This window comes from Haliotis rufescens, unplaced genomic scaffold (genome assembly GCF_023055435.1).
Source record: "Haliotis rufescens isolate VD_foot unplaced genomic scaffold, xgHalRufe1.0.p SCAF_48, whole genome shotgun sequence".
NCBI lineage: Eukaryota > Metazoa > Mollusca > Gastropoda > Lepetellida > Haliotidae > Haliotis > Haliotis rufescens.
Genome location: NW_025964201.1, coordinates 517,166 through 542,506, shown reverse-complemented (window position 1 = coordinate 542,506; position 25,341 = coordinate 517,166). Strand labels below are relative to the sequence as shown.

Genomic DNA, 25,341 nt, shown 5'->3' with positions numbered 1-25,341 from the left:
GAGAGTTTGACATATTTCTTCTCATACACAGTAAAACAGCAGGTAAATGTCTAGGAATAAATACTCATGACATTGTACAATAGGCCATGATGTTCACAAAATATATGTGGGAGGATATGTACATCAATATAATAATATTAATTATTTTGAATATAACTAAGTGTGTCATTAAACATCAAACAATGAATACTCAATATGTCAGAGTTGAAAGGGGTACAGTTAAATTTGTACTAGTCAAGGGATTTCTAAGCCCCATCACCTCACAGCCCTCTGGCAACTGATGTGTGTATTTTTGTTTGTATTCTCAAGTCCCAAAGTCATTTTTTGTAAATATTACTATCATTATCATGTTAGATTTTAGTGGTAACAATTATTCAAAATCACTCCATTTGATTATTGTGTACATGATGATAAAAGCAACTATTTTCTTATATTAATGGTGGAGGTACATGAAACTGCTTCCATCTATAGGAGATGCAGGATGTGAGAAAGTTTGTGCTTCATCTTAGAAGTCTAACTTAAAAAATAAAAGAAACTAATTACATATAGAAATATTAGAGTAGAAATTGTTGAAAAAAGATTTCTCTTGTTAAAAAAAGATTTCTTTAATGTTCCTTTGATTCACCCACCACCCTATCCTTTTTCTCATTGTTTTAAAGGAAAAAATACATATGTAATACCCGGTATGACAAAATCTCCTTCCTGGTCAGCATTAAAATAACTGGGAAACTCATTGAACCATTCCTGGCAGCTTACTGACATAAAAACGTTGAAGCTTTCATAACCGTTTTGCCAGCAAAATGTCCTCATATTTCTGGGGAGACCATATGGAATCTAAATGATATTATTTAATATGATTGAAATATTTAGAAAGGTTTCAAAATTACCAACTTAAGACAGATAACATATATTTAATAAACCCATTACTAATGGAGAACTGAACTTGTTATCTCATGCTCTGTCATCATTGACATTAATATTTGCAAGACAAAGCAACAGTAAGAGTTATCCTCCCTTTACAACTTGATCAAAATGGTCGTCTGGTCCTTGCTGTAGAAGGCCAAGTGGCTGAAGTTTCTAAGATAATATTTCTTTAAAAGACGAGAATGTGTAGGTAAGTCATTATGCCTTTACTTTTTACCTTTTTCCGTGGTTTCTATCAAGGCAGGTACAGACCTAGGACAATGTCATTCATTGTGCAGTCAGTCCCTCCATGATGATCAGTTAGCCTATTACAGCTGTGAAGGGGACGAAGCTTTTTTTAAAACTATGTAGTTTCATATGCAAAGCTTATTGTCTTGAAAGCATAACATTTATGCCACTTCTGGTTGAGGGGATGTGATCCACCAGTAAAATATAGTCATTAATCTCTTAACATTAGCAATATTGACCCATAGCATTCAGATTCTCCTCACAAATTTGAAATGTTATTTACTATCATCAGCCAAGAAGAAATCTTAAGATTTCATTAATTGTAGATTTTAAAGGTGTTATCCCTTTTCTGGCCAAGGTTATATGAATAATAATACAGTAAAAAAAATCTCTTAAAATTAGAAATCTTGACTCAAAGTGTTCAGGATTTGCTCACAGGTTTGAAATGTTATTTACTATCATCAGCCAAGAAGAAATCTTAAGATTTCATTAATTGTAGATTTTAAAGGTGTTATCCCATTTCTGGCCAAGGTTATATGAATAATAATATAGTAAAAAAAATCTTTTAAAATTAGAAATCTTGACTCAAAGTGTTCAGGCTTTGCTCACAGGTTTGAAATGTTATTTACTGTCATCAGCCAAGAAGAAATCTTAAGATTTCATTAATTGTAGATTTTAAAGGTGTTATCCCATTTCTGGTCAAGGTTATATGAATAATAATATAGTAAAAAAAATCTTTTAAAATTAGAAATCTTGACTCAAAGTGTTCAGGATTTGCTCACAGGTTTGAAATGTTATTTACTGTCATCAGCCAAAAAGAAATCTTTAGATTTCATTAATTGTAGATTTTAAAGGTGTTATCCCTTTTCTGGCCAAGGTTATATGAATAATAATATAGTACAAAAATCTCTTAAAATTAAAAAACCTGACTCAAAGTGTTCAGGCTTTGCTCACAGGTTTGAAATGTTATTTACTATCATCAGCCTAGAAGAAATCTTAAGATTTCATTAATTGTAGATTTTAAAGGTGTTATCCCATTTCTGGTCAAGGGCAGATGAGTGATGATATAGTAAAAAGTCTCTTAAAATTAGAGGGGGCACAGGTGGCCGTGTCGTCTAAGGCACCGCGATTCACTGTGCAGAGTTGCGTCCCTTGGATCCGCCAGCAACCTATGATGGTTGGTTCAAATCCGGGTTCACTCCAATAATGCTTCTAGGTTTGTCAGCACCATCACTTCGGGCTTTCCTCCCACATTAAGCTGACACACGGTGATATAACTGGAATAATGTTAAAAGCGGTGTTAAACCCAACTCACTTAAAAATTAGAAATTTTGACCCATTGCATTCAGATTCTGCTCACAAGCTAGAAATAAGCTTTGCTATCAGCAGCCAAGAGAAAATCTTATGATTCCATTAATTGTAAATTTTAAAGGCGTTATCCCATTTCTGGTCAAGGTTCTATGAATAATAATATAGTAAAAAAATCTCTTAAAATTAGAAATCTTGACTCAAAGTGATGAGGCTTTGCTCACAGGTTTGAAATGTTATTTACTGTCATCAGCCAAGAAGAAATCTTAAGATTTCATTAATTGTAGATTTTAAAGGTGTTATCCTATTTCTGGTCAAGGTTATATGAATAATAATATGGTAGAAAATCTCTTAGAATTAGAAATATTGACCCATTGCATTCAGATCCTGCTCACAAGTTTCAAATGTTATTTACTAGTCATAAGAAATCTTCAGATTCCGTTAACTGTAGATTTTATAGGTGTTATCTCATTTCTGGTCTAGGGGATATGAGTAATAAAATAGCAAAAAATCTTTTAAAATTAAAAATATTGGTCAATAGCATTCAGATTCTGCTCACAACTTAGAAATGTGATTTACCATCAGTAGCCAAAAGAAAATCTTAAGATTACCTTAATTGTAGAGTTTAAAGGTGTTATCCCATTTCTGGTCAAGGCAAGATGAATAAGGATATAATCAAAAATCTCTTAAAATTAGAAATATTGACCCAAAGCACTCAAATTCTGCTCACAAGTTTGAAATATGATTTACTATCATCAGCCAAAAGAAAATCTTAAGATTCTATTATTTGTCGAGTTTGTAGGTTTTATCCCCTTTCCGGTCAAGGTTATATGAATGATAATATAAATTTTAGTAAAAAAATCTCTTAAAATTAGAAATCTTGACTCATAGCCTTCAGGCTTTGCTCACAGGTTTGAGATGTGATTTACTATCATCAGCCAAGAAGTAATCTTAAGATTACATTAAGTGTAGATTTTATAGGTGTTATCCCCTTTCTGGTCAAGGTGATATGAGTATTAATATAGAAGAAAATCTCTTAAAATTAGAAATCTTGACTCAAAGTATTCAGACTTTGCTCACGGGCTAGAAATGTTTTTTACTATCATCAGCCAAGAAGAAATCTTAAGATTCCATTATTTGTCGAGTTTATAGACTTTATCCCATTTCTGGCTGAGGGGAAATGAGTAATGATAAAGTAAAAAATCTCTTAAACTTAGAAATATTAACCCATAGCAGTGTTCGAAATACCTGCCTGCCCGACCGTCCGAGACGGGTTGATTTCAACTCGGGCTGCCAGATTTTCAAATCCCCCTGCCCGACGGTCGGGTTATATTTCATATGTGACAATATTCTAAATATTTCCCGATGGTAAGCATTAATTCACATGTAAAGATGAATGATAAAATGTAACCAAAAAGAAACCCTGTTAGCTTATCCTGAGAAACATATGATTATAGTGGGCAGGCAGGTTTTGGTCAGGGCTGGCAAGTATTTCAGCTAGCCAGTCCTGTGGTCTGGCTGAAATTTTTGGGAGTTTCATACCCTGCCCATAGCATTCAGAATCTGCTCACAAGCTAGAAATTGGATTTACTATCCGCAGCCAAAAGAAAATCTTCAGATTCCGTTAACTGTAGATTTTATAGGTGTTATCCCATTTCTGGTCGAGGGGATATGAGTAATAAAATAGCAAAAAATCTCTTAAAATTAGAAATATTGACCCACAGCACTCAGGTTCTACTCACAAGTTTGAAATGTGATTAACTATCATCAGCCAAGAAAATGTATAAAATTTCCTAGGTTGATTATGACCTGTGAACATCTGTATAGATTGATGTATTACCACCTTCCATGGATATGTGTATTTGTCTATTTCTAGACTTGCTAAATAAAAGCCAAACTGGGGAAAGTGGAAATTGATAGTTTATACTGAAGGGTTCATTGGTCTGTTGAGGGCTCAAACAATTGAATACAGGCGAGCTACTGCTAGCACTGACCTGACACACTAGCCATAAACATGTCACAAGATGATTCCCTAATTACTACTGACTAGTTGTCTGTTCAGATCTCTTACTGCTCAGGAGATTGTTGATACTTGAATTCCAAGGAGGAACTATCTCTATGAAGGGTGTGAGAACCTCAGTGTAAATTTAAGCAAGGTCATTAGCTCATATTGTTAATGTTGTAGCAGAAAAAAATAATTTTACTTTACTGGAGTTATTTGAATTATACCTTGCTTCAAACCATCCATTCTGTCATTAGCCTTAGATATGTACGAACCCATGTAATCCTGTGACACATTAAAAGCTGCTTCTTCAGCTCTCATTCTGTTTGATAAGATATTGATATGTTGTTGTATTATGTTCACGTCGCTGTCAGGGCGGCACCAAATAAATTGTGTGAGAATTCACCAATAAAAGGTAGCAATGCTCTCTTGGAGCGAGTTTGAGAACCAACAATTTGACCTTGAAGAATAATGTTTCTGATCAAAGTAACCCCTCCTAACATGTCTTTGAAAGTGTCGTCATGTACGCGATAAGTAAAATTCAATATAGCCCTCATATTTTCATCACAGGACATATGATTCGCCTGAAGACTAATTCTTACTTATACTTTGTGCACCATGTAAAAACATGTGCGTTAACTGGATTCCATGTGCATTGTTTAGCATCGTGCTGACAACAACTACTAAGAAAAGCAACAATTATTCCACATTACGAAATGCCACGCTTGTCCGAAAATGAGCGCCTGTGAGCAATTTGGTGTTTATGGCAACATTGGCAACAGACGAATGCAGTCCGAGACCATCCTCGGAGTGGCAGGCCATGCGTAACCAATAATCGACAAGACAACTTGATTCGAACAATACACCTACGAAATCGATTCCAGCCAGCAACAGTGACTGCAAGAAGCATCCCTGGCCTTTGACAAATATCTTCACAAACCGTACGTCACCACCTCAGATGTGCAGGGATTGTCGCCAGAAGACCCGCCAGACGTCCCATTTTGACAGGAAACCACCGTCAAGCATGTCTACACTGGTGTAGACAGCGTCTACGCTGGACGGCCATGCAGTGGGGACAAGTTCTATTCACTGACGAGTCTCGTTTTCACCTCAGCCAAAGCGATGGACGGATTCGTGTGTACCTACGTCGAGGTGAATGTTACTTCAATCGTTGTGTTATGGAAGAAGATTGGTTCGGGGGCGGCAGCATTATGGTATAGGGTGGGACAGCAAGACAGAGGACCTGTTTGATAGTGGTAGAGGGAAATCTCAATCGGCAGCGCTACCGCGACGAGATCACTGGCCCTGTTGTTCTACCGTTTTGTCGTCGTCATGGCCCAGGCATTACCTTTCAACATGACAATGCCCGGTCTCATATTGTTCGACTTGTTCAGTATTCTCTTCAACAAACCAACGTTATTGTCATCCCCTGGCCGGCTCGCTCCCCTGATCTCTCACCAATCAAGCACATATGGGATGAGATGGATCGGCGCCTTCGACGTCAACCACGTGTTCCACAGACACAGCAGGAACTTCAAACATGCTCCAGCAGATATGGACAGATATCCCACAGGACTTTGTATGGCGCCTGGTCTATTCCATGAGACAAAGACGTGTTGCTTGCATTGCAGCCAGAGGTGGACACACACACTATTGATTTGTAAATTGACATTTTGGCATGTTCATGGTTTTTTTATGAAATCACGCATTTTATGAAGTCAATCAATCAATCTTTATTGTATGAAAGGCCATTGGCCCATATACACATACAGATAAACAATATCATTTACAGCTGTACAGCGCATTATATAATTATTGGATGACTAATATGATGCTTGACATGTAATAGAGGTATTGTAATAACAGTGGTAATAACCACAGTGGCAGCAGTAGTAGTATGAAATACAAAAGGAATGGAATGGAAATATGAAGTTTTACGTTAAAGGCTTTCAGCCATAGCACGACGTTCAATACAAAAGGATCTATCAGTAATATACTCATCATGTCATGTCAATTTGACAATTTAAATGTATATGCATTTCTAGTAGAAACAAACAGACAAAGATGAAATGTAGATACTCCTGATCTAGATGCGAAAGTTTCAAAACAACTAATTATTTCTGGACATATCGGATTTACTATGTAATTTACTACGCACTCGTAGACTTTGATAGATGTGTTGTAATATCTTAGTTAATTTTTTACTAGGGAGACCATTAAAAGATAATATCTTGTTCATGGAATAGTGGTTCTTAGTGATATCAGGCATATATTTCAATCTTAGGTTGTCGTAAATTGGACATATAAACAAAAAGTGTAATTCGTTTTCAATGTGGTTTTCGCAGAATGGACAAAAACGCATATCCTTAGGAATAGAGGAGAAGCGACCCCTGTTGCACATCAAATCATTTAACCCTAGCCTGAGTTTAATAAATGTGTCTCTAATTTTTCTCTCTGTTATAGTGTGCAGGTAAACCTCTGGTGTTAGACAATATTTAAAGGTTTTATAGACGTCGTAGCGTGTACTGTTATCTAGTGACGACCTCCAGTTTTGAGTAAACATATCAATTGCTACCTGCTTAAAAGAGCTAAGAAAATACATTTTGTCTCCAACGCTTTGATTTAGCCAAACATATCCAAATCCATGAGAGAAGAGTAAATGCTTAATGTTTGATGCCCAGGTTACGTTACCAACACTATCACGATGGACAAGCATTTCGTAGCATTTTCTTGGGATTCGTTCCCGCGACATCTCTGTTATTTTGAGCCAGTATCTGAGTAAAGGTAAATATGAACAAATATATAACGGGTATCTACCACATTCGCCATAGACCATATGACTTGGAGCTGATTCAGAAACATTTAGTATGACAAATTAAACCATTTGAACATTTACAGGAGTCTTTTATCTGTTGCAAACCGAAATTGTTTCAGATTTGGTAAAAAACATAACTTTGCATTAAATCTTATTTAATGTCACAGGAACTTTTGTTGTTCAGTATATATTATTACTTATATGGCCTCGACCAGAAAAAGGGAGACCACCTGTAAAATCTACAGTTAATTGAATCTTAAGATTTTCTTTCACCTGATGATAGTAAATAACATTTCAAACTTGTGGACAGAATCTGAATGTAATGGGTCAATATTTCTAATTTTATGAGATTTTATGCTGTATTATCATATAATGGGTAGGTTTCTCAGCAGAATAAAGCCAATGGATAAAAACGATATCCATTGGGGTCATATGCGGATAGAGATGCAAATATCAAAGGTCAAGTTGGGACTACTTTCACTGTTTATAGACAAACATGGCATCTCCCTTGTCATTCGGCGATCAAGTCAGAATTAACCATCGGGAATGAGGAGAAATATCAATTACTATGTATTTAACAAGCCAAGGCTCGCTAAATACAATGTTTATTCCTAATACAGGATATTTACCATCCCAAAACACACTCGCGTCATAACCTCTATTTATCACTCATATCACCTCAACCATATGTGGGGACGGTCGGGTAGCCTAGTGGTTAAAGCATTGGCTCGTGACGCGGAAGACCTGGGTTGATTCCCAAAATGGGTACAATGAGTGAAGCCCATTTCTGGTGTCCCCCAGTGATATTGCTGGAATATTGCTAAAAGCAGCATAAAACCATAGTCACTTACTCGCTCAACCATAAATAGAATAACACCTTTAAAATCTACAGTTAATGGAATCTTAAGATTTGTTCTCCGCTGATGATAATAAATAACATTTCGCACTTGTGAGCAGAATGTGAATGCAATGGGTTAATACTGTTAATTTTACAAGATTTTTGACTATATTAAGACTCATATTGCCTCGACCATAAATGGAATAATGCCTTTAAAATCTACAATTAATGGAATCTTAAGATTTCTTCAAGACTACTGATAGTAAATTCTTGTGAGCAGAATCGGAATGCAATTGGTCAATATTTCTAATTTTAAGAGATTTTTTAAATATATTATGACTCGCATCACCTTGACCAGAAATGGGATAATGCCTTTAAAATCTACAATTAATGGAATCTTAAGATTTCTTGTTGGCTGCAGAAAGTAAATAATATTTCACACTTGTGAGCAGAATGTGAATGCAATGGGTCAATATTTCTAATTTTAAAAGATTTTTGACTATTTTATGACTCATATCACCTTGACCAGAAGTGGGATAATGCCTTTAAAATCTACAATTAATGGAATCTAAAGATTTCTTGTCGGTTGATGATAGTAAATAATATTTTGCACTTAGGAGCAGAATCTTAAGTAATGGGTCAATATTTCTAATTTTAAAGATTTTTGACTATATTATGACTCATATCACCTTGACAGAAGTGGGATAATGCCTTTAACATGTTTAAAATCTACAATTAATGGAATCTTAAGATTTCTTGACGGTTGATGATAGTAAATAATATTTCACACTTGTGGACTGAATCTTAATGTAATGGGTCAATATTTCTAATTTTAAGAGATTTTTGACAATATTATGACTCATATCACCTTGACAGAAGTGGGATAATGCCTTTAACATGTTTAAAATCTACAATTAATGGAATCTTAAGATTTCTTCTTGGTTGATGATAGTAAATAATATTTCACAAATGTGGACAGAATCTTAATGTAATGGGTCAATAATACTAATTTTAAGAGATTTTTGACTATATTATGACTCATATCACCTTGACAGAAGTGGGATAATGCCTTTAACATGTTTAAAATCTACAATTAATGGAATCTTAAGATTTCTTGACGGTTGATGATAGTAAATAACATTTCACACTTGTGAGCAGAATCTTAATGTAATGGGTCAATATTTCTAATTTTAAGAGATTTTTGACTATATTATGACTCATATCACCTTGACCAGAAGTGGGATAATGCCTTTAAAATCTACAATTAATGGAATCTAAAGATTTCTTCTCGGTAGATGATAGTAAATAATATTTCACAATTGTGGACTGAATCTTAATGTAATAGGACAATATTTCTAATTTTAAGAGATTTTTGACTATTTTATGACTCATATCACCTTGACAGAAGTGGGATAATGCCTTTAAAATCTACAATTTAATTAATGGAATCTTAAGATTTCTTGACGGTTGATGATAGTAAATAACATTTCACACTTGTGAGCAGAATCTTTATGTAATGGGTCAATATTTCTAATTTTAAGAGATTTTTGACTATATTATGACTCATATCACCTTGACCAGAAGTGGGATAATGCCTTTAAAATCTACAATTAATGGAATCTAAAGATTTCTTCTCGGTTGATGATAGTAAATAATATTTCACAATTGTGGACTGAATCTTAATGTAATAGGACAATATTTCTAATTTTAAGAGATTTTTGACTATTTTATGACTCATATCACCTTGACAGAAGTGGGATAATGCCTTTAACATGTTTAAAATCTACAATTAATGGAATCTTAAGATTTCTTGTTGGCTGCAGAAAGTAAATAATATTTCACACTTGTGAGCAGAATGTGAATGCAATGGGTCAATATTTCTAATTTTAAAAGATTTTTGACTATTTTATGACTCATATCACCTTGACCAGAAGTGGGATAATGCCTTTAAAATCTACAATTAATGGAATCCAAAGATTTCTTGACGGTTGATGATAGTAAATAATATTTTGCACTTAGGAGCAGAATCTTAATGTAATGGGTCAATATTTCTAATTTTGAAAGATTTTTGACTATATTATGACTCATATCACCTTGACAGAAGTGGGATAATGCCTTTAACATGTTTAAAATCTACAATTAATGGAATCTTAAGATTTCTTCTTGGTTGATGATAGTAAATAATATTTCACAATTGTGGACTGAATCTTAATGTAATGGGTCAATATTTCTAATTTTAAGAGATTTTTGACAATATTATGACTCATATCACCTTGACAGAAGTGGGATAATGCCTTTAACATGTTTAAAATCTACAATTAATGGAATCTTAAGATTTCTTCTTGGTTGATGATAGTAAATAATATTTCACACTTGTGGACAGAATCTTAATGTAATGGGTCAATATTTCTAATTTTTAAAGATTTTTGACTATATTATGACTCATATCACCTTGAAAGAAGTGGGATAATGCCTTTAACATGTTTAAAATCTACAATTAATGGAATCTTAAGATTTCTTCTTGGTTGATGATAGTAAATAATATTTCACAATTGTGGACAGAATCTTAATGTAATGGGTCAATAATACTAATTTTAAGAGATTTTTGACTATATTATGACTCATATCACCTTGACAGAAGTGGGATAATGCCTTTAACATGTTTAAAATCTACAATTAATGGAATCTTAAGATTTCTTGACGGTTGATGATAGTAAATAACATTTCACACTTGTGAGCAGAATCTTTATGTAATGGGTCAATATTTCTAATTTTAAGAGATTTTTGACTATATTATGACTCATATCACCTTGACCAGAAGTGGGATAATGCCTTTAAAATCTACAATTAATGGAATCTTAAGATTTCTTGTTGGCTGCAGAAAGTAAATAATATTTCACACTTGTTAGCAGAATGTGAATGCAATGGGTCAATATTTCTAATTTTAAAAGATTTTTGACTATTTTATGACTCATATCACCTTGACCAGAAGTGGGATAATGCCTTTAAAATCTACAATTAATGGAATCCAAAGATTTCTTGTCGGTTGATGATAGTAAATAATATTTTGCACTTAGGAGCAGAATCTTAATGTAATGGGTCAATATTTCTAATTTTGAAAGATTTTTGACTATATTATGACTCATATCACCTTGACAGAAGTGGGATAATGCCTTTAACATGTTTAAAATCTACAATTAATGGAATCTTAAGATTTCTTCTTGGTTGATGATAGTAAATAATATTTCACAATTGTGGACTGAATCTTAATGTAATGGGTCAATATTTCTAATTTTAAGAGATTTTTCACAATATTATGACTCATATCACCTTGACAGAAGTGGGAGAATGCCTTTAACATGTTTAAAATCTACAATTAATGGAATCTTAAGATTTCTTCTTGGTTGATGATAGTAAATAATATTTCACACTTGTGGACAGAATCTTAATGTAATGGGTCAATATTTCTAATTTTTAAAGATTTTTGACTATATTATGACTCATATCACCTTGACAGAAGTGGGATAATGCCTTTAACATGTTTAAAATCTACAATTAATGGAATCTTAAGATTTCTTCTTGGTTGATGATAGTAAATAATATTTCACAATTGTGGACAGAATCTTAATGTAATGGGTCAATAATACTAATTTTAAGAGATTTTTGACTATATTATGACTCATATCACCTTGACAGAAGTGGGATAATGCCTTTAACATGTTTAAAATCTACAATTAATGGAATCTTAAGATTTCTTGACGGTTGATGATAGTAAATAACATTTCACACTTGTGAGCAGAATCTTTATGTAATGGGTCAATATTTCTAATTTTAAGAGATTTTTGACTATATTATGACTCATATCACCTTGACCAGAAGTGGGATAATGCCTTTAAAATCTACAATTAATGGAATCTTAAGATTTCTTGTCGGTTGATGATAGTAAATAATATTTTGCACTTAGGAGCAGAATCTTAATGTAATGGGTCAATATTTCTAATTTTAAAAGATTTTTGACTATATTATGACTCATATCACCTTGACAGAAGTGGGAGAATGCCTTTAACATGTTTAAAATCTACAATTAATGGAATCTTAAGATTTCTTCTTGGTTGATGATAGTAAATAATATTTCACAATTGTGGACTGAATCTTAATGTAATGGGTCAATATTTCTAATTTTAAGAGATTTTTGACAATATTATGACTCATATCACCTTGACAGAAGTGGGAGAATGCCTTTAACATGTTTAAAATCTACAATTAATGGAATCTTAAGATTTCTTCTTGGTTGATGATAGTAAATAATATTTCACACTTGTGGACAGAATCTTAATGTAATGGGTCAATATTTCTAATTTTAAGAGATTTTTGACTATATTATGACTCATATCACCTTGACAGAAGTGGGATAATGCCTTTAACATGTTTAAAATCTACAATTAATGGAATCTTAAGATTTCTACTTGGTTGATGATAGTAAATAATATTTCACAATTGTGGACAGAATCTTAATGTAATGGGTCAATAATACTAATTTTAAGAGATTTTTGACTATATTATGACTCATATCACCTTGACAGAAGTGGGATAATGCCTTTAACATGTTTAAAATCTACAATTAATGGAATCTTAAGATTTCTTGACGGTTGATGATAGTAAATAACATTTCACACTTGTGAGCAGAATCTTTATGTAATGGGTCAATATTTCTAATTTTAAGAGATTTTTGACTATATTATGACTCATATCACCTTGACCAGAAGTGGGATAATGCCTTTAAAATCTACAATTAATGGAATCTAAAGATTTCTTCTCGGTAGATGATAGTAAATAATATTTCACAATTGTGGACTGAATCTTAATGTAATAGGACAATATTTCTAATTTTAAGAGATTTTTGACTATTTTATGACTCATATCACCTTGACCAGAAGTGGGATAATGCCTTTAAAATCTACAATTTAATTTATGGAATCTTAAGATATCTTGACGGTTGATGATAGTAAATAACATTTCACACTTGTGAGCAGAATCTTTATGTAATGGGTCAATATTTCTAATTTTAAGAGATTTTTGACTATATTATGACTCATATCACCTTGACCAGAAGTGGGATAATGCCTTTAAAATCTACAATTATTGGAATCTAAAAATTTCTTCTCGGTTGATGATAGTAAATAATATTTCACAATTGTGGACTGAATCTTAATGTAATAGGACAATATTTCTAATTTTAAGAGATTTTTGACTATTTTATGACTCATATCACCTTGACCAGAAGTGGGATAATGCCTTTAAAATCTACAATTAATGGAATCTTAAGATTTCTTGACGGTTGATGATAGTAAATAACATTTCACACTTGTGAGCAGAATCTTTATGTAATGGGTCCGTATTTCTAATTTTAAGAGATTTTTGACTATATTATGACTCATATCACCTTGACCAGAAGTGGGATAATGCCTTTAAAATCTACAATTAATGGAATCTTAAGATTTCTTCTCGGTTGATGATAGTAAATAATATTTCACAATTGTGGACTGAATCTTAATGTAATAGGACAATATTTCTAATTTCAAGAGATTTTTGACTATTTTATGACTCATATCACCTTGACCAGAAGTGGGATAATGCCTTTAAAATCTACAATTAATGGAATCTTAAGATTTCTTGTCAGTTGATGATAGTAAATAACATTTCAAACCTATGAACAAAGGTCTAAATGTAATGGGTCCGTATTTCTAATTTTAAGAGATTTTTGACTATATTATGACTCATATCACCTTGACCAGAAGTGGGATAATGCCTTTAAAATCTACAATTAATGGAATCTTAAGATTTCTTCTCGGTTGATGATAGTAAATAATATTTCACACTTGTGGACTGAATCTTAATGTAATGGGTCATTGTTTCTAATTTTAAGAGATTTTTGACTATTTTATGACTCATATCACCTTGACCAGAAGTGGGATAATGCCTTTAAAATCTACAATTAATGGAATCTAAAGATTTCTTGTCGGTTGATGATAGTAAATAATATTTCACAAATGTGGACAGAATCTTAATGTAATGGGTCAATAATACTAATTTTAAGAGATTTTTGACTATATTATGACTCATATCACCTTAACAGAAATGGGATAATGCCTTTAACATGTTTAAAATCTACAATTAATGGAATCTTAAGATTTCTTCTTGGTTGATGATAGTAAATAATATTTCACAATTGTGGACAGAATCTTAATGTAATGGGTCAATATTTCTAATTTTAAGAGATTTTTGACTATATTATGACTCATATCACCTTGACAGAAGTGGGATAATGCCTTTAACATGTTTAAAATCTACAATTAATGGAATCTTAAGATTTCTTCTTGGTTGATGATAGTAAATAATATTTCACACTTGTGGACTGAATCTTAATGTAATGGGTCAATATTTCTAATTTTAAGAGATTTTTGACTATATTATGACTCATATCACCTTGACAGAAGTGGGAGAATGCCTTTAACATGTTTAAAATCTACAATTAATGGAATCTTAAGATTTCTTCTTGGTTGATGATAGTAAATAATATTTCACACTTGTGGACTGAATCTTAATGTAATGGGTCAATATTTCTAATTTTAAGAGATTTTTGACTATATTATGACTCATATCACCTTGACAGAAGTGGGATAATGCCTTTAACATGTTTAAAATCTACAATTAATGGAATCTTAAGATTTCTTCTTGGTTGATGATAGTAAATAATATTTCACACTTGTGGACAGAATCTTAATGTAATGGGTCAATATTTCTAATTTTAAGAGATTTTTGACTATATTATGACTCATATCACCTTGACAGAAGTGGGATAATGCCTTTAACATGTTTAAAATCTACAATTAATGGAATCTAAAGATTTCTTCTTGGTTGATGATAGTAAATAATATTTCACACTTGTTGACAGAATCTTAATGTAATGGGTCAATATTTCTAATTTTAAGAGATTTTTGACTATATTATGACTCATATCACCTTGACAAGAAGTGGGATAATGCCTTAAACATGTTTAAAATCTACAATTAATGGAATCTTGAGATTTCTTCTTGATTGATGATAGTAAATAATATTTCACAATTGTGGACAGAATCTTAATGTAATGGGTCAATATTTCTAATTTTAAGAGATTTTTGACTATATTATGACTCATATCACCTTGACAGAAGTGGGATAATGCCTTTAACATGTTTAAAATCTACAATTAATGGAATCTTAAGATTTCTTGACGGTTGATGATAGTAAATAACATTTCACACTTGTGAGCAGAATCTTTATGTAATGGGTCAATATTTCTAATTTTAAGAGATTTTTTAGTATTTTATGACTCATATCATCTTGACCAGAAGTGGGATAATGCCTTTAAAATCTACAATTAATGGAATCTTAAGATTTCTTGGCGGTTGATGATAGTAAATAATATTTCAAACCTATGAACAAAGGTCTAAATGTAATGGGTCCGTATTTCTAATTTTAAGAGATTTTTGACTATATTATGACTCATATCACCTTGACAGAAGTGGGATAATGCCTTAAACATGTTTAAAATCTACAATTAATGGAATCTTGAGATTTCTTCTTGATTGATGATAGTAAATAATATTTCACAATTGTGGACTGAATCTTAATGTAATGGGTCAATAATACTAATTTTAAGAGATTTTTGACTATATTATGACTCATATCACCTTGACCAGTAGTGGGATAATGCCTTTAAAATCTACAATTAATGGAATCTTAAGATTTCTTGACGGTTGATGATAGTAAATAACATTTCACACTTGTGAGCAGAATCTTTATGTAATGGGTCAATATTTCTAATTTTAAGAGATTTTTTAGTATTTTATGACTCATATCATCTTGACCAGAAGTGGGATAATGCCTTTAAAATCTACAATTAATGGAATCTTAAGATTTCTTGTCGGTTGATGATAGTAAATAATATTTCAAACCTATGAACAAAGGTCTAAATGTAATGGGTCCGTATTTCTAATTTTAAGAGATTTTTGACTATATTATGACTCATATCACCTTGACCAGAAGTGGGATAATGCCTTTAAAATCTACAATTAATGGAATCTTAAGATTTCTTGACGGTTGATGATAGTAAATAACATTTCACACTTGTGAGCAGAATCTTTATGTAATGGGTCAATATTTCTAATTTTAAGAGATTTTTGACTATATTATGACTCATATCACCTTGACCAGAAGTGGGATAATGCCTTTAAAATCTACAATTAATGGAATCTTAAGATTTCTTGTCGGTTGATGATAGTAAATAACATTTCAAACCTATGAACAAAGGTCTAAATGTAATGGGTCCGTATTTCTAATTTTAAGAGATTTTTGACTATATTATGACTCATATCACCTTGACAGAAGTGGGATAATGCCTTTAACATGTTTAAAATCTACAATTAATGGAATCTTAAGATTTCTTCTTGGTTGATGATGGTAAATAATATTTCACAATTGTGGACTGAATCTTAATGTAATGGGTCAATATTTCTAATTTTAAGAGATTTTTGACTATATTATGACTCATGTCACCTTGACAGAAGTGGGATAATGCCTTTAACATGTTTAAAATCTACAATTAATGGGATCTTAAGATTTCTTCTTGGTTGATGATGGTAAATAATATTTCACAATTGTGGACTGAATCTTAATGTAATGGGTCAATATTTCTAATTTTAAGAGATTTTTGACTATATTATGACTCATATCACCTTGACAGAAGTGGGATAATGCCTTTAACATGTTTAAAATCTACAATTAATGGAATCTTAAGATTTCTTCTTGGTTGATGATAGTAAATAATATTTCACACTTGTGGACTGAATCTTAATGTAATGGGTCAATATTTCTAATTTTAAGAGATTTTTTACTATATTATGACTCATATCACCTTGACAGAAGTGGGATAATGCCTTTAACATGTTTAAAATCTACAGTTAATGGAATCTTAAGATTTCTTCTTGATTGATGATAGTAAATAATATTTCACACTTGTGGACTGAATCTTAATGTAATAGGACAATATTTCTAATTTTAAGAGATTTTTGACTATATTATGACTCATATCACCTTGACCAGAAGTGGGATAATGCCTTTAAAATCTACAATTAATGGAATCTTAAGATTTCTTGACGGTTGATGATAGTAAATAACATTTCACACTTGTGAGCAGAATCTTTATGTAATGGGTCAATATTTCTGATTTTAAGAGATTTTTGACTATATTATAACTCATATCACCTTGACCAGAAGTGGGATAATGCCTTTAAAATCTACAATTAATGGAATCTAAAGATTTCTTCTCGGTAGATGATAGTAAATAATATTTCACACTTGTGGACAGAATCTTAATGTAATGGGTCAATATTTCTAATTTTAAGAGATTTTTGACTATATTATGACTCATATCACCTTGACAGAAGTGGGAGAATGTCTTTAACATGTTTAAAATCTACAATTAATGGAATCTTAAGATTTCTTCTTGGTTGATGATAGTAAATAATATTTCACACTTGTGGACAGAATCTTAATGTAATGGGTCAATATTTCTAATTTTAAGAGATTTTTGACTAAATTGTGACTCATATCACCTTGACAGAAGTGGGATAATGCCTTTAACATGTTTAAAATCTACAATTAATGGAATCTTAAGATTTCTTCTTGGTTGATGATAGTAAATAATATTTCACACTTGTGGACAGAATCTTAATGTAATGGGTCAATATTTCTAATTTTAAGAGATTTTTGACTATATTATGACTCATATCACCTTGACAGAAGTGGGATAATGCCTTAAACATGTTTAAAATCTACAATTAATGGAATCTTGAGATTTCTTCTTGATTGATGATAGTAAATAATATTTCACAATTTTGGACAGAATCTTAATGTAATGGGTCAATAATACTAATTTTAAGAGATTTTTGACTATATTATGACTCATATCACCTTGACAAGAAGTGGGATAATGCCTTTAAAATCTACAATTAATGGAATCTTAAGATTTCTTGACGGTTGATGATAGTAAATAACATTTCACACTTGTGAGCAGAATCTTTATGTAATGGGTCAATATTTCTAATTTTAAGAGATTTTTGACTATATTATGACTCATATCACCTTGACCAGAAGTGGGATAATGCCTTTAAAATCTACATTTAATGGAATCTTAAGATTTCTTCTTGGTTGATGATAGTAAATAATATTTCACACTTGTGGACAGTATCTTCATGTAATGGGTCAATATTTCTAATTTTAAGAGATTTTTGACTATATTATGACTCATATCACCTTGACCAGAAGTGGGATAATGCCTTTAAAATCTACAATTAATGGAATCTAAAGATTTCTTCTCGGTTGATGATAGTAAATAATATTTCACACTTGTGGACTGAATCTTAATGTAATAGGACAATATTTCTTATTTTAAGAGATTTTTGACTATTTTATGACTCATATCACCTTGACCAGAAGTGGGATAATGCCTTTAAAATCTACAATTTAATTAATGGAATCTTAAGATTTCTTGACGGTTGATGATAGTAAATAACATTTCACACTTGTGAGCAGAATCTTTATGTAATGGGTCAATATTTCTAATTTTAAGAGATTTTTGACTATTTTATGACTCATATCACCTTGACCAGAAGTGGGATAATGCCTTTAAAATCTACAATTAATTGAATCTTAAGATTTCTTGTTGGTTGATGATAGTAAATATCATTTCAAACCTATGAACAAAGGTATAAATGTAATGGGTCAATATTTCTAATTTTAAGAGATTTTTGACTATATTATGACTCATATCACCTTGACCAGAAGTGGGATAATGCCTTTAAAATCTACAATTAATGGAATCTAAAGATTTCTTCTCGGTTGATGATAGTAAATAATATTTCACACTTGTGGACAGAATCTTAATGTAATAGGACAATATTTCTAATTTTAAGAGATTTTTTACTATATTATGACTCATATCACCTTGACCAGAAGTGGGATAATGCCTTTAAAATCTACATTTAATGGAATCTTAAGATTTCTTCTTGGTTGATGATAGTAAATAATATTTCACACTTGTGGACAGAATCTGAATGTAATGGGTCAATATTTCTAATTTTAAGAGATTTTCTACTATATTATGACTCGAATCACCTTGACAGAAGTGGGATAATGCCTTTAAAATCTACAATTAATGGAATCTTAAGATTTCTTCTTGTTTGATGATAGTAAATAATATTTCACACTTGAGGGCAGAATCTTAATGTAATGGGTCAATAATACTAATTTTAAGAGATTTTTGACTATTTTATGACTCATATCACCTTGACCAGAAGTGGGATAATGCCTTTAAAATCTACATTTAATGGAATCTAAAGATTTCTTGTCGGTTGATGATAGTAAATAATATTTCGCACTTTTGAGCAGAATCTTAATGTAATTGGTCAATATTTCTAATTTTAAGAGATTTTTGACTATTTTATGACTCATATCACCTTGACCAGAAGTGGGATAATGCCTTTAAAATCTACAATTAATGGAATCTTAAGATTTCTTCTCTGTTGATGATAGTAAATGACATTTCAAACCTATTAACAAAGGTCTAAATGTAATGGGTCAGTATTTCTAATTTTAAGAGATTTTCTACTATATTATGACTCAAATCACCTTGACCAGAAGTGGGATAATGCCTTTAAAATCTATATTTAATGGAATCTTAAGATTTCTTGTCGGTTGATGATAGTAAATAATATTTCGCACTTATGAGCAGAATCTTAATGTAATGGGTCAATACTGCTATTTATAAGAGACCTTTTACTATATTATCACTCATGTCCCTTTGACCAGAAATGGGATAGCCCTTTCACATGTACAAATAATGGAATACTTGTAGCTGATTTTTATTAATTATCGATTAGAATTTAACCCTTGTATTACTGTAATCAAACCGTGCAGAAGCGGCATAACACCTTTAAAATTTATTAACTGTTGAATTTTTATAATTAATTTTAGCTTTTGAAAGTGATTAGGACCACAAACTTAGCAAATATTGAGGGAGGTCATGATTGGTACTTTTATAGGGAATATTATACCAGTAAGTGTGTTACACAAGGAGTGTCAGAATTCAGAAATTCTTGTATTTACCCAGTGAGGGTGAAGGTAATACATGGATTCTTACATGATTTTTGTAAAACAGAATATGTACTGTGTTTATCCACGTTTATCCACGTAATGCCAATCGCCAAGCACGGGTACTATCTTATTCCGTGTATTTTACCTTCAGCTGTCAGGGGTGTGATTGGTTAGCCTATTGGTCAAAGCGTTCGCTCGTCACGTCGAAGGCCCGGGTTCGATTCCCATCATGTGTTCAATGAGTAAACCCTATTTCTTGTGTCCCGTGCCATGATACTCCAGGAATGCTGCTAAAAGCAGTGTAAATACATATTCACCCACTTACTCACTCCTTCTGCAGACGTCTATCCACTAGACCAGTCAGGCAGTTGATTTCGTGTAGAAGGGGTCCCCAGCAACACATGCTTAATTTTAATTGTCTTACTAGGTGACTTCATGGATCGGAGGTTCAACGTCCTCCGACGTGCTGGATGTTTGCTTATAATATCAATCACTATTTTGCTCTCTGCCCATGTGGACCAACATTTTACTGCAAGAACCAGTAACAGCAAAGCTGACCATGCAGGTAATATTCCCATGATCGGATGGAGAGTCCGGCTTAGAATCGTATAATGAGAGGCGACTAACGAGCCTCGGGTAGTCAGGTTCGTTATTTGGTTGATTGCGAGACATCGTACATGTCGGCGTGGGACGTTGTTCATACTTAAACCAATCGTTTATTTACATGTATTTATATCGGGGTGCATGACACACAATTAACGAAGTCACTATACAAGCATGCCCACCCGGTCCATCGATTGTGGTGCCCGTGAAGACCCGGGGTAGAATAGGTCTTTTCAGCAATCCATGCTTGCCCTAAAAGGCGACTATGCTTCTCGTAAAAGGCAACTAACGGGATCGGGTGGTCTGGCTCACTGACTTGGTTGATGCATGTCATCGTATCCCAAATGCATGGATCGATGCTCATGATGTCTATCACTGGATTGTCCGTGTTGTCTGGTCCAGACTCGATTATTTACAGACCGCCATCATATAGCTGGAATATTGCTCAGTGCGGCGTTAAACAACCAACCATCGATTGTCGCCTAACATGACAAGCGAAGCGGTGGGTATATTTTAAGCAATGCCCAACATAGACATACACAATGCACTGTCCATGGATCATCGTGATTTTAGGCTAGATATATAAATATATTATTTCGACTTGCTTCAATATATCTTTCCTTTATTTCAAATTGAAGCTGCCAGGTTCCTAAAACACTATGGAGTAACTTTATACTCCTTTCTGTTAGGTCTGGTTTACCGGTGCATGCATGCATGAGGAGTCATATCCGTCTTACCGCTTATATCTGTTAGTTATACATTTATTATAAATTTGCACACCAAACTTCTGAGCTTGCATTACCTGCATCATGTATATGTGATAGGGTTAAGTTAAGGAGGTATTTGAGGTTACCACTAACTTGTATATGTGGGTAGAATGCCATTCTGAAACAATCGTCAATATCCAGCTTGGATACTTCTTAGCATGTTTCAAAGCTTACATTGGTCAGCATCTACAGCATTCTATGTATGTATAATATAATACATCCGATACAAACCCTCTATCGTTATCTATCGTTCTGAGTGATGTATAGTTTATATCCGATATACATACTCCCCACGCGTCTTTCATTTATAATGATGTATATAACATGTCTGATATACAGCACCCCGCGTTTCATTCTGAGTAATGTATATTTTATGTCCGATGTGCCTGTGTACTTCCCTGTAACTTTGTAAAGAAGAATTATAAAACACTTTCATCTTGTGTAATTTTCGCCTCAATCTTCTGGCAAACCATATCCCATCGAACTAATTAAAAGAAGTGGAAAGAGCTTGTCTAAATGCAGAGGCAAGTGAAATAATTGTTTTGAAATTATATAAATATGGTTTCTCACATCTACTCATGTGTGAATTACAAGGATTCCCTTCAGCACAGTTACATTAAATAAATTAATGAGGATACAAGTTTTGCATTTCTATTCACATCGTGGGATTGGAGGAGACCGCACGTTAAATTGGGCCACAAACAACAGAATACGGAAAATTGTTTACAGTTACAAACAAAACAAAATCTAAATGTTCAATTATTGATCTAATTATAACATAATTTCTTAAAAGAAATATCGCACAGACACTGTGACATTTGTGCATAAATGTGAATTTCCGCACAAAAAGGCGTGTGAATATTTGTCAAGTACAAAATTAATAAAATAATAATAATAACTAAAGATGTTTCCAATTTATAGTGAAGAATTTAATGTGCGTTATTTATTTGGAATGGGACATGGAAATATACAAAAGATCATATTCAGTACGGGTCGTCCCCCCCCCCCCCCCCCCCAAAAAAAAAAAAAAAACCAAAAAAACTAAATCATTTTCCGCATATATATCGCCATGTGTTTTAGAGCTAACCGAAAGCATTACCGCAGTAAGTGGGGTTTTGCGAAATTGTGGACTGTTTATCCCAGTTCTGGTCGCTTCGACAGGACCAGAACCAGCTGGCAAAGCTCAGTTGGGACAATCATAGGTCGTCATTTGCAACAACAACCCCTAGGCTGTGTTCTATCATCTTGTATATTCAGTGGTTCGCCGCTGCCCCGCCTGTAATTTGGGTCTTACCCGATATTGTCACCTGGCTTTAGTCAATGACATTTTATGATACAACATTGATCAGAGTGAGTGAGTGAGTTGGGTTTAACGCCGCTTTTAACAGTATTCCAGATATATCACGGGGTGTCAGCTTAATGTGGGAGGAAAGCCCGAAGTAATGCATGTCTCAGACGTTTACCAATTCGGTGAAACCAACGAGCATGGGTTTGGTGCTGACAAACCTAGATACATAATTGGGGCGAACGAGGATTCGAACCCACAATCATAGGTTTCTGTCGTGTCCAAGGGACGCAACTCTGCACAGCGAATCGCAGCGCCTCCGACGACTGGGCCACCCGTGTTCCCATTGATCAGAAGAATGTCAAAATATGATTTTGTATCTTTTCAGTAACGTAACATTTACACCACTTTATATGAAGCAGGGGCATGGGTGTCTCAGTCGTGTAGGGTGCTGCAATTGGTTGTGCAGAGTTGGGTCCCTTGGCACGTCAGAAACCTCTATGACTGTGGGTTCGCCCAAATTATGTTCCTAGGTTTGCTAGCACCATACTCGTGTACGTGGGTTTCAACAAGGTGCCACGCCTAAGACCTGCATCACTTCAGGCTCTCCTCCCACATTAAGATGACAGCCTTCATGTAACTGGAATACTGTCCAACTGGGCGTAAATCCCACTCACTCACTCACTCACTCACCCACCCACTCACTCACATGAAGCAAAGTTACTTTTTCCGATTTAATTCCGGATTTAAATAATGTGACATAGTGAACACATAACAATATATTTAACATTACTACACGAACTGAATTTGCTTTTTAAGGAGGTTGTTTTATACGGATTGTTTAATGAGTCAGTTAACATTAGAATTAAAACTGCTTTAAAATTATTTCAGTTATGTCTCAGTGATTACTTACATGAAGTCAACAATGTATCAATTAAACTGTAAATTACAATAAAGATAAGTGACATGTTTCAAATGATTCATGGTATTGAAGGACTAGAGTAAAGCAGTCATTTCTATAGTATCACTTCATCCTTCACATTTGAGTTTCAGAGGTTAATACAGCACCGTTAATAATTTGACTCATCATACTACCCTCTTCTACAGTTTATGCCTTGTTGGTTGTCCAAACAAACTGATATATTACCATCAAGAACAATTTCAAAGACAGCATACGTGTAGTTTATGTATTTCATCAGTCAGTCAACATCGGAATTGACAAAGTAGGATATAGACAATCAAAGAACTCTGAAATTATATTCAACAGCACTACTCATACAAATAATGTTTAGTTTGTTTGTTTGTGTGTTGTTCATCGCCCAGAAATATTTCAGCTATAAGGCGGCGGTCTGTAAATAATCGAGTCTGAACCAGACAATCCAGGGACTGACATCATTAGAATCGATCTACGCAATTGGCAACTAAATATGCGAGCCTCACCACCCGATCTTGTGAGTCGCCTCTTAATGAGCATAGGTTGCTGAAGATCTATCCTAACCCTGATCTTCACTTGTCCCAGCGAATAATGATAGTACGATCTGAAGGATTCTAGGAGTTAGTTCTATAGGAGGCAACAGTGTAGACATCTACTTACAAAGACAGGAATTCGCCAGTAACACCAATAATCCAAACACGCTGACCGTCTCCATGGCTGTACGCGAATCATTTGTGTTAATATTTCCCTGTCAATTGTGTTTTCCTTGTCGGCCGTCCACAGGACGGGCTCGCGTGTGGAGATGGTCATGAATATGCATGAGGGTGTCTATTTTTAGATACGGACTCCTGTGGCCGGACACAGGCTCGTGAAACTACTACTACAGGCACGAAAGGCCGATTTCCAAAAGAGCAGGCGTGATGTACTGTCGAGAAACTGATACACATAAATCATAGCCACAAAACATTTACATATTCATTAGGTTTCATGCGTCCCTCGTTAGGTCTTCAAAAGGCGCATAAAGCCACATGTACCCCTCGTGATACTACATCCTGATATTGGGCGTAAAAGGAAAATGAGGGATACAAATTATATGTACAGATCACTGAAAATCAGTGATGACACCAGGTGTTCGCGAGTGAAGCTTTCTCCTGGTACTGGGCAATATACTTTCCCTTTTATCCTTGATAGTTAGACTAGGTCCGGAGTAACCTATCTTTTATCCTTGATAGTTAGACTAGGTCCGGAGTAACCTATCTTTTATCCTTGATAGTTAGACTAGGTCCGGAGTAACCTATCTTTTATCCTTCATAGTTAGACTAGGTCCGGAGTAACCCATCTTTTATCCTTGATAGTTAGACTAGGTCCGGAGTATCCCATCTTTTATCCTTGATAGTTAGACTAGGTCCGGAGTACCCCATCTTTTATCCTTGATAGTTAGA

At 33.4% G+C, this 25,341-nt stretch overlaps 1 protein-coding gene across 1 annotated transcript in view; it reads right to left on the bottom strand.

The window, feature by feature from the left end:
• The window catches only part of LOC125372770, an 82,900-nt gene extending 58,281 nt beyond the window's left edge, over positions 1-24,619 (bottom strand). Inside the window, exon 1 of the mRNA XM_048383399.1 lies at positions 24,560-24,619. Coding sequence (XP_048239356.1) covers positions 24,560-24,614 — 55 coding nt within the window. The 5' untranslated portion in view covers positions 24,615-24,619. The remainder of the gene's footprint in view (positions 1-24,559) is intronic.
• Between the last annotated feature and the right edge of the window lie 722 nt (positions 24,620-25,341).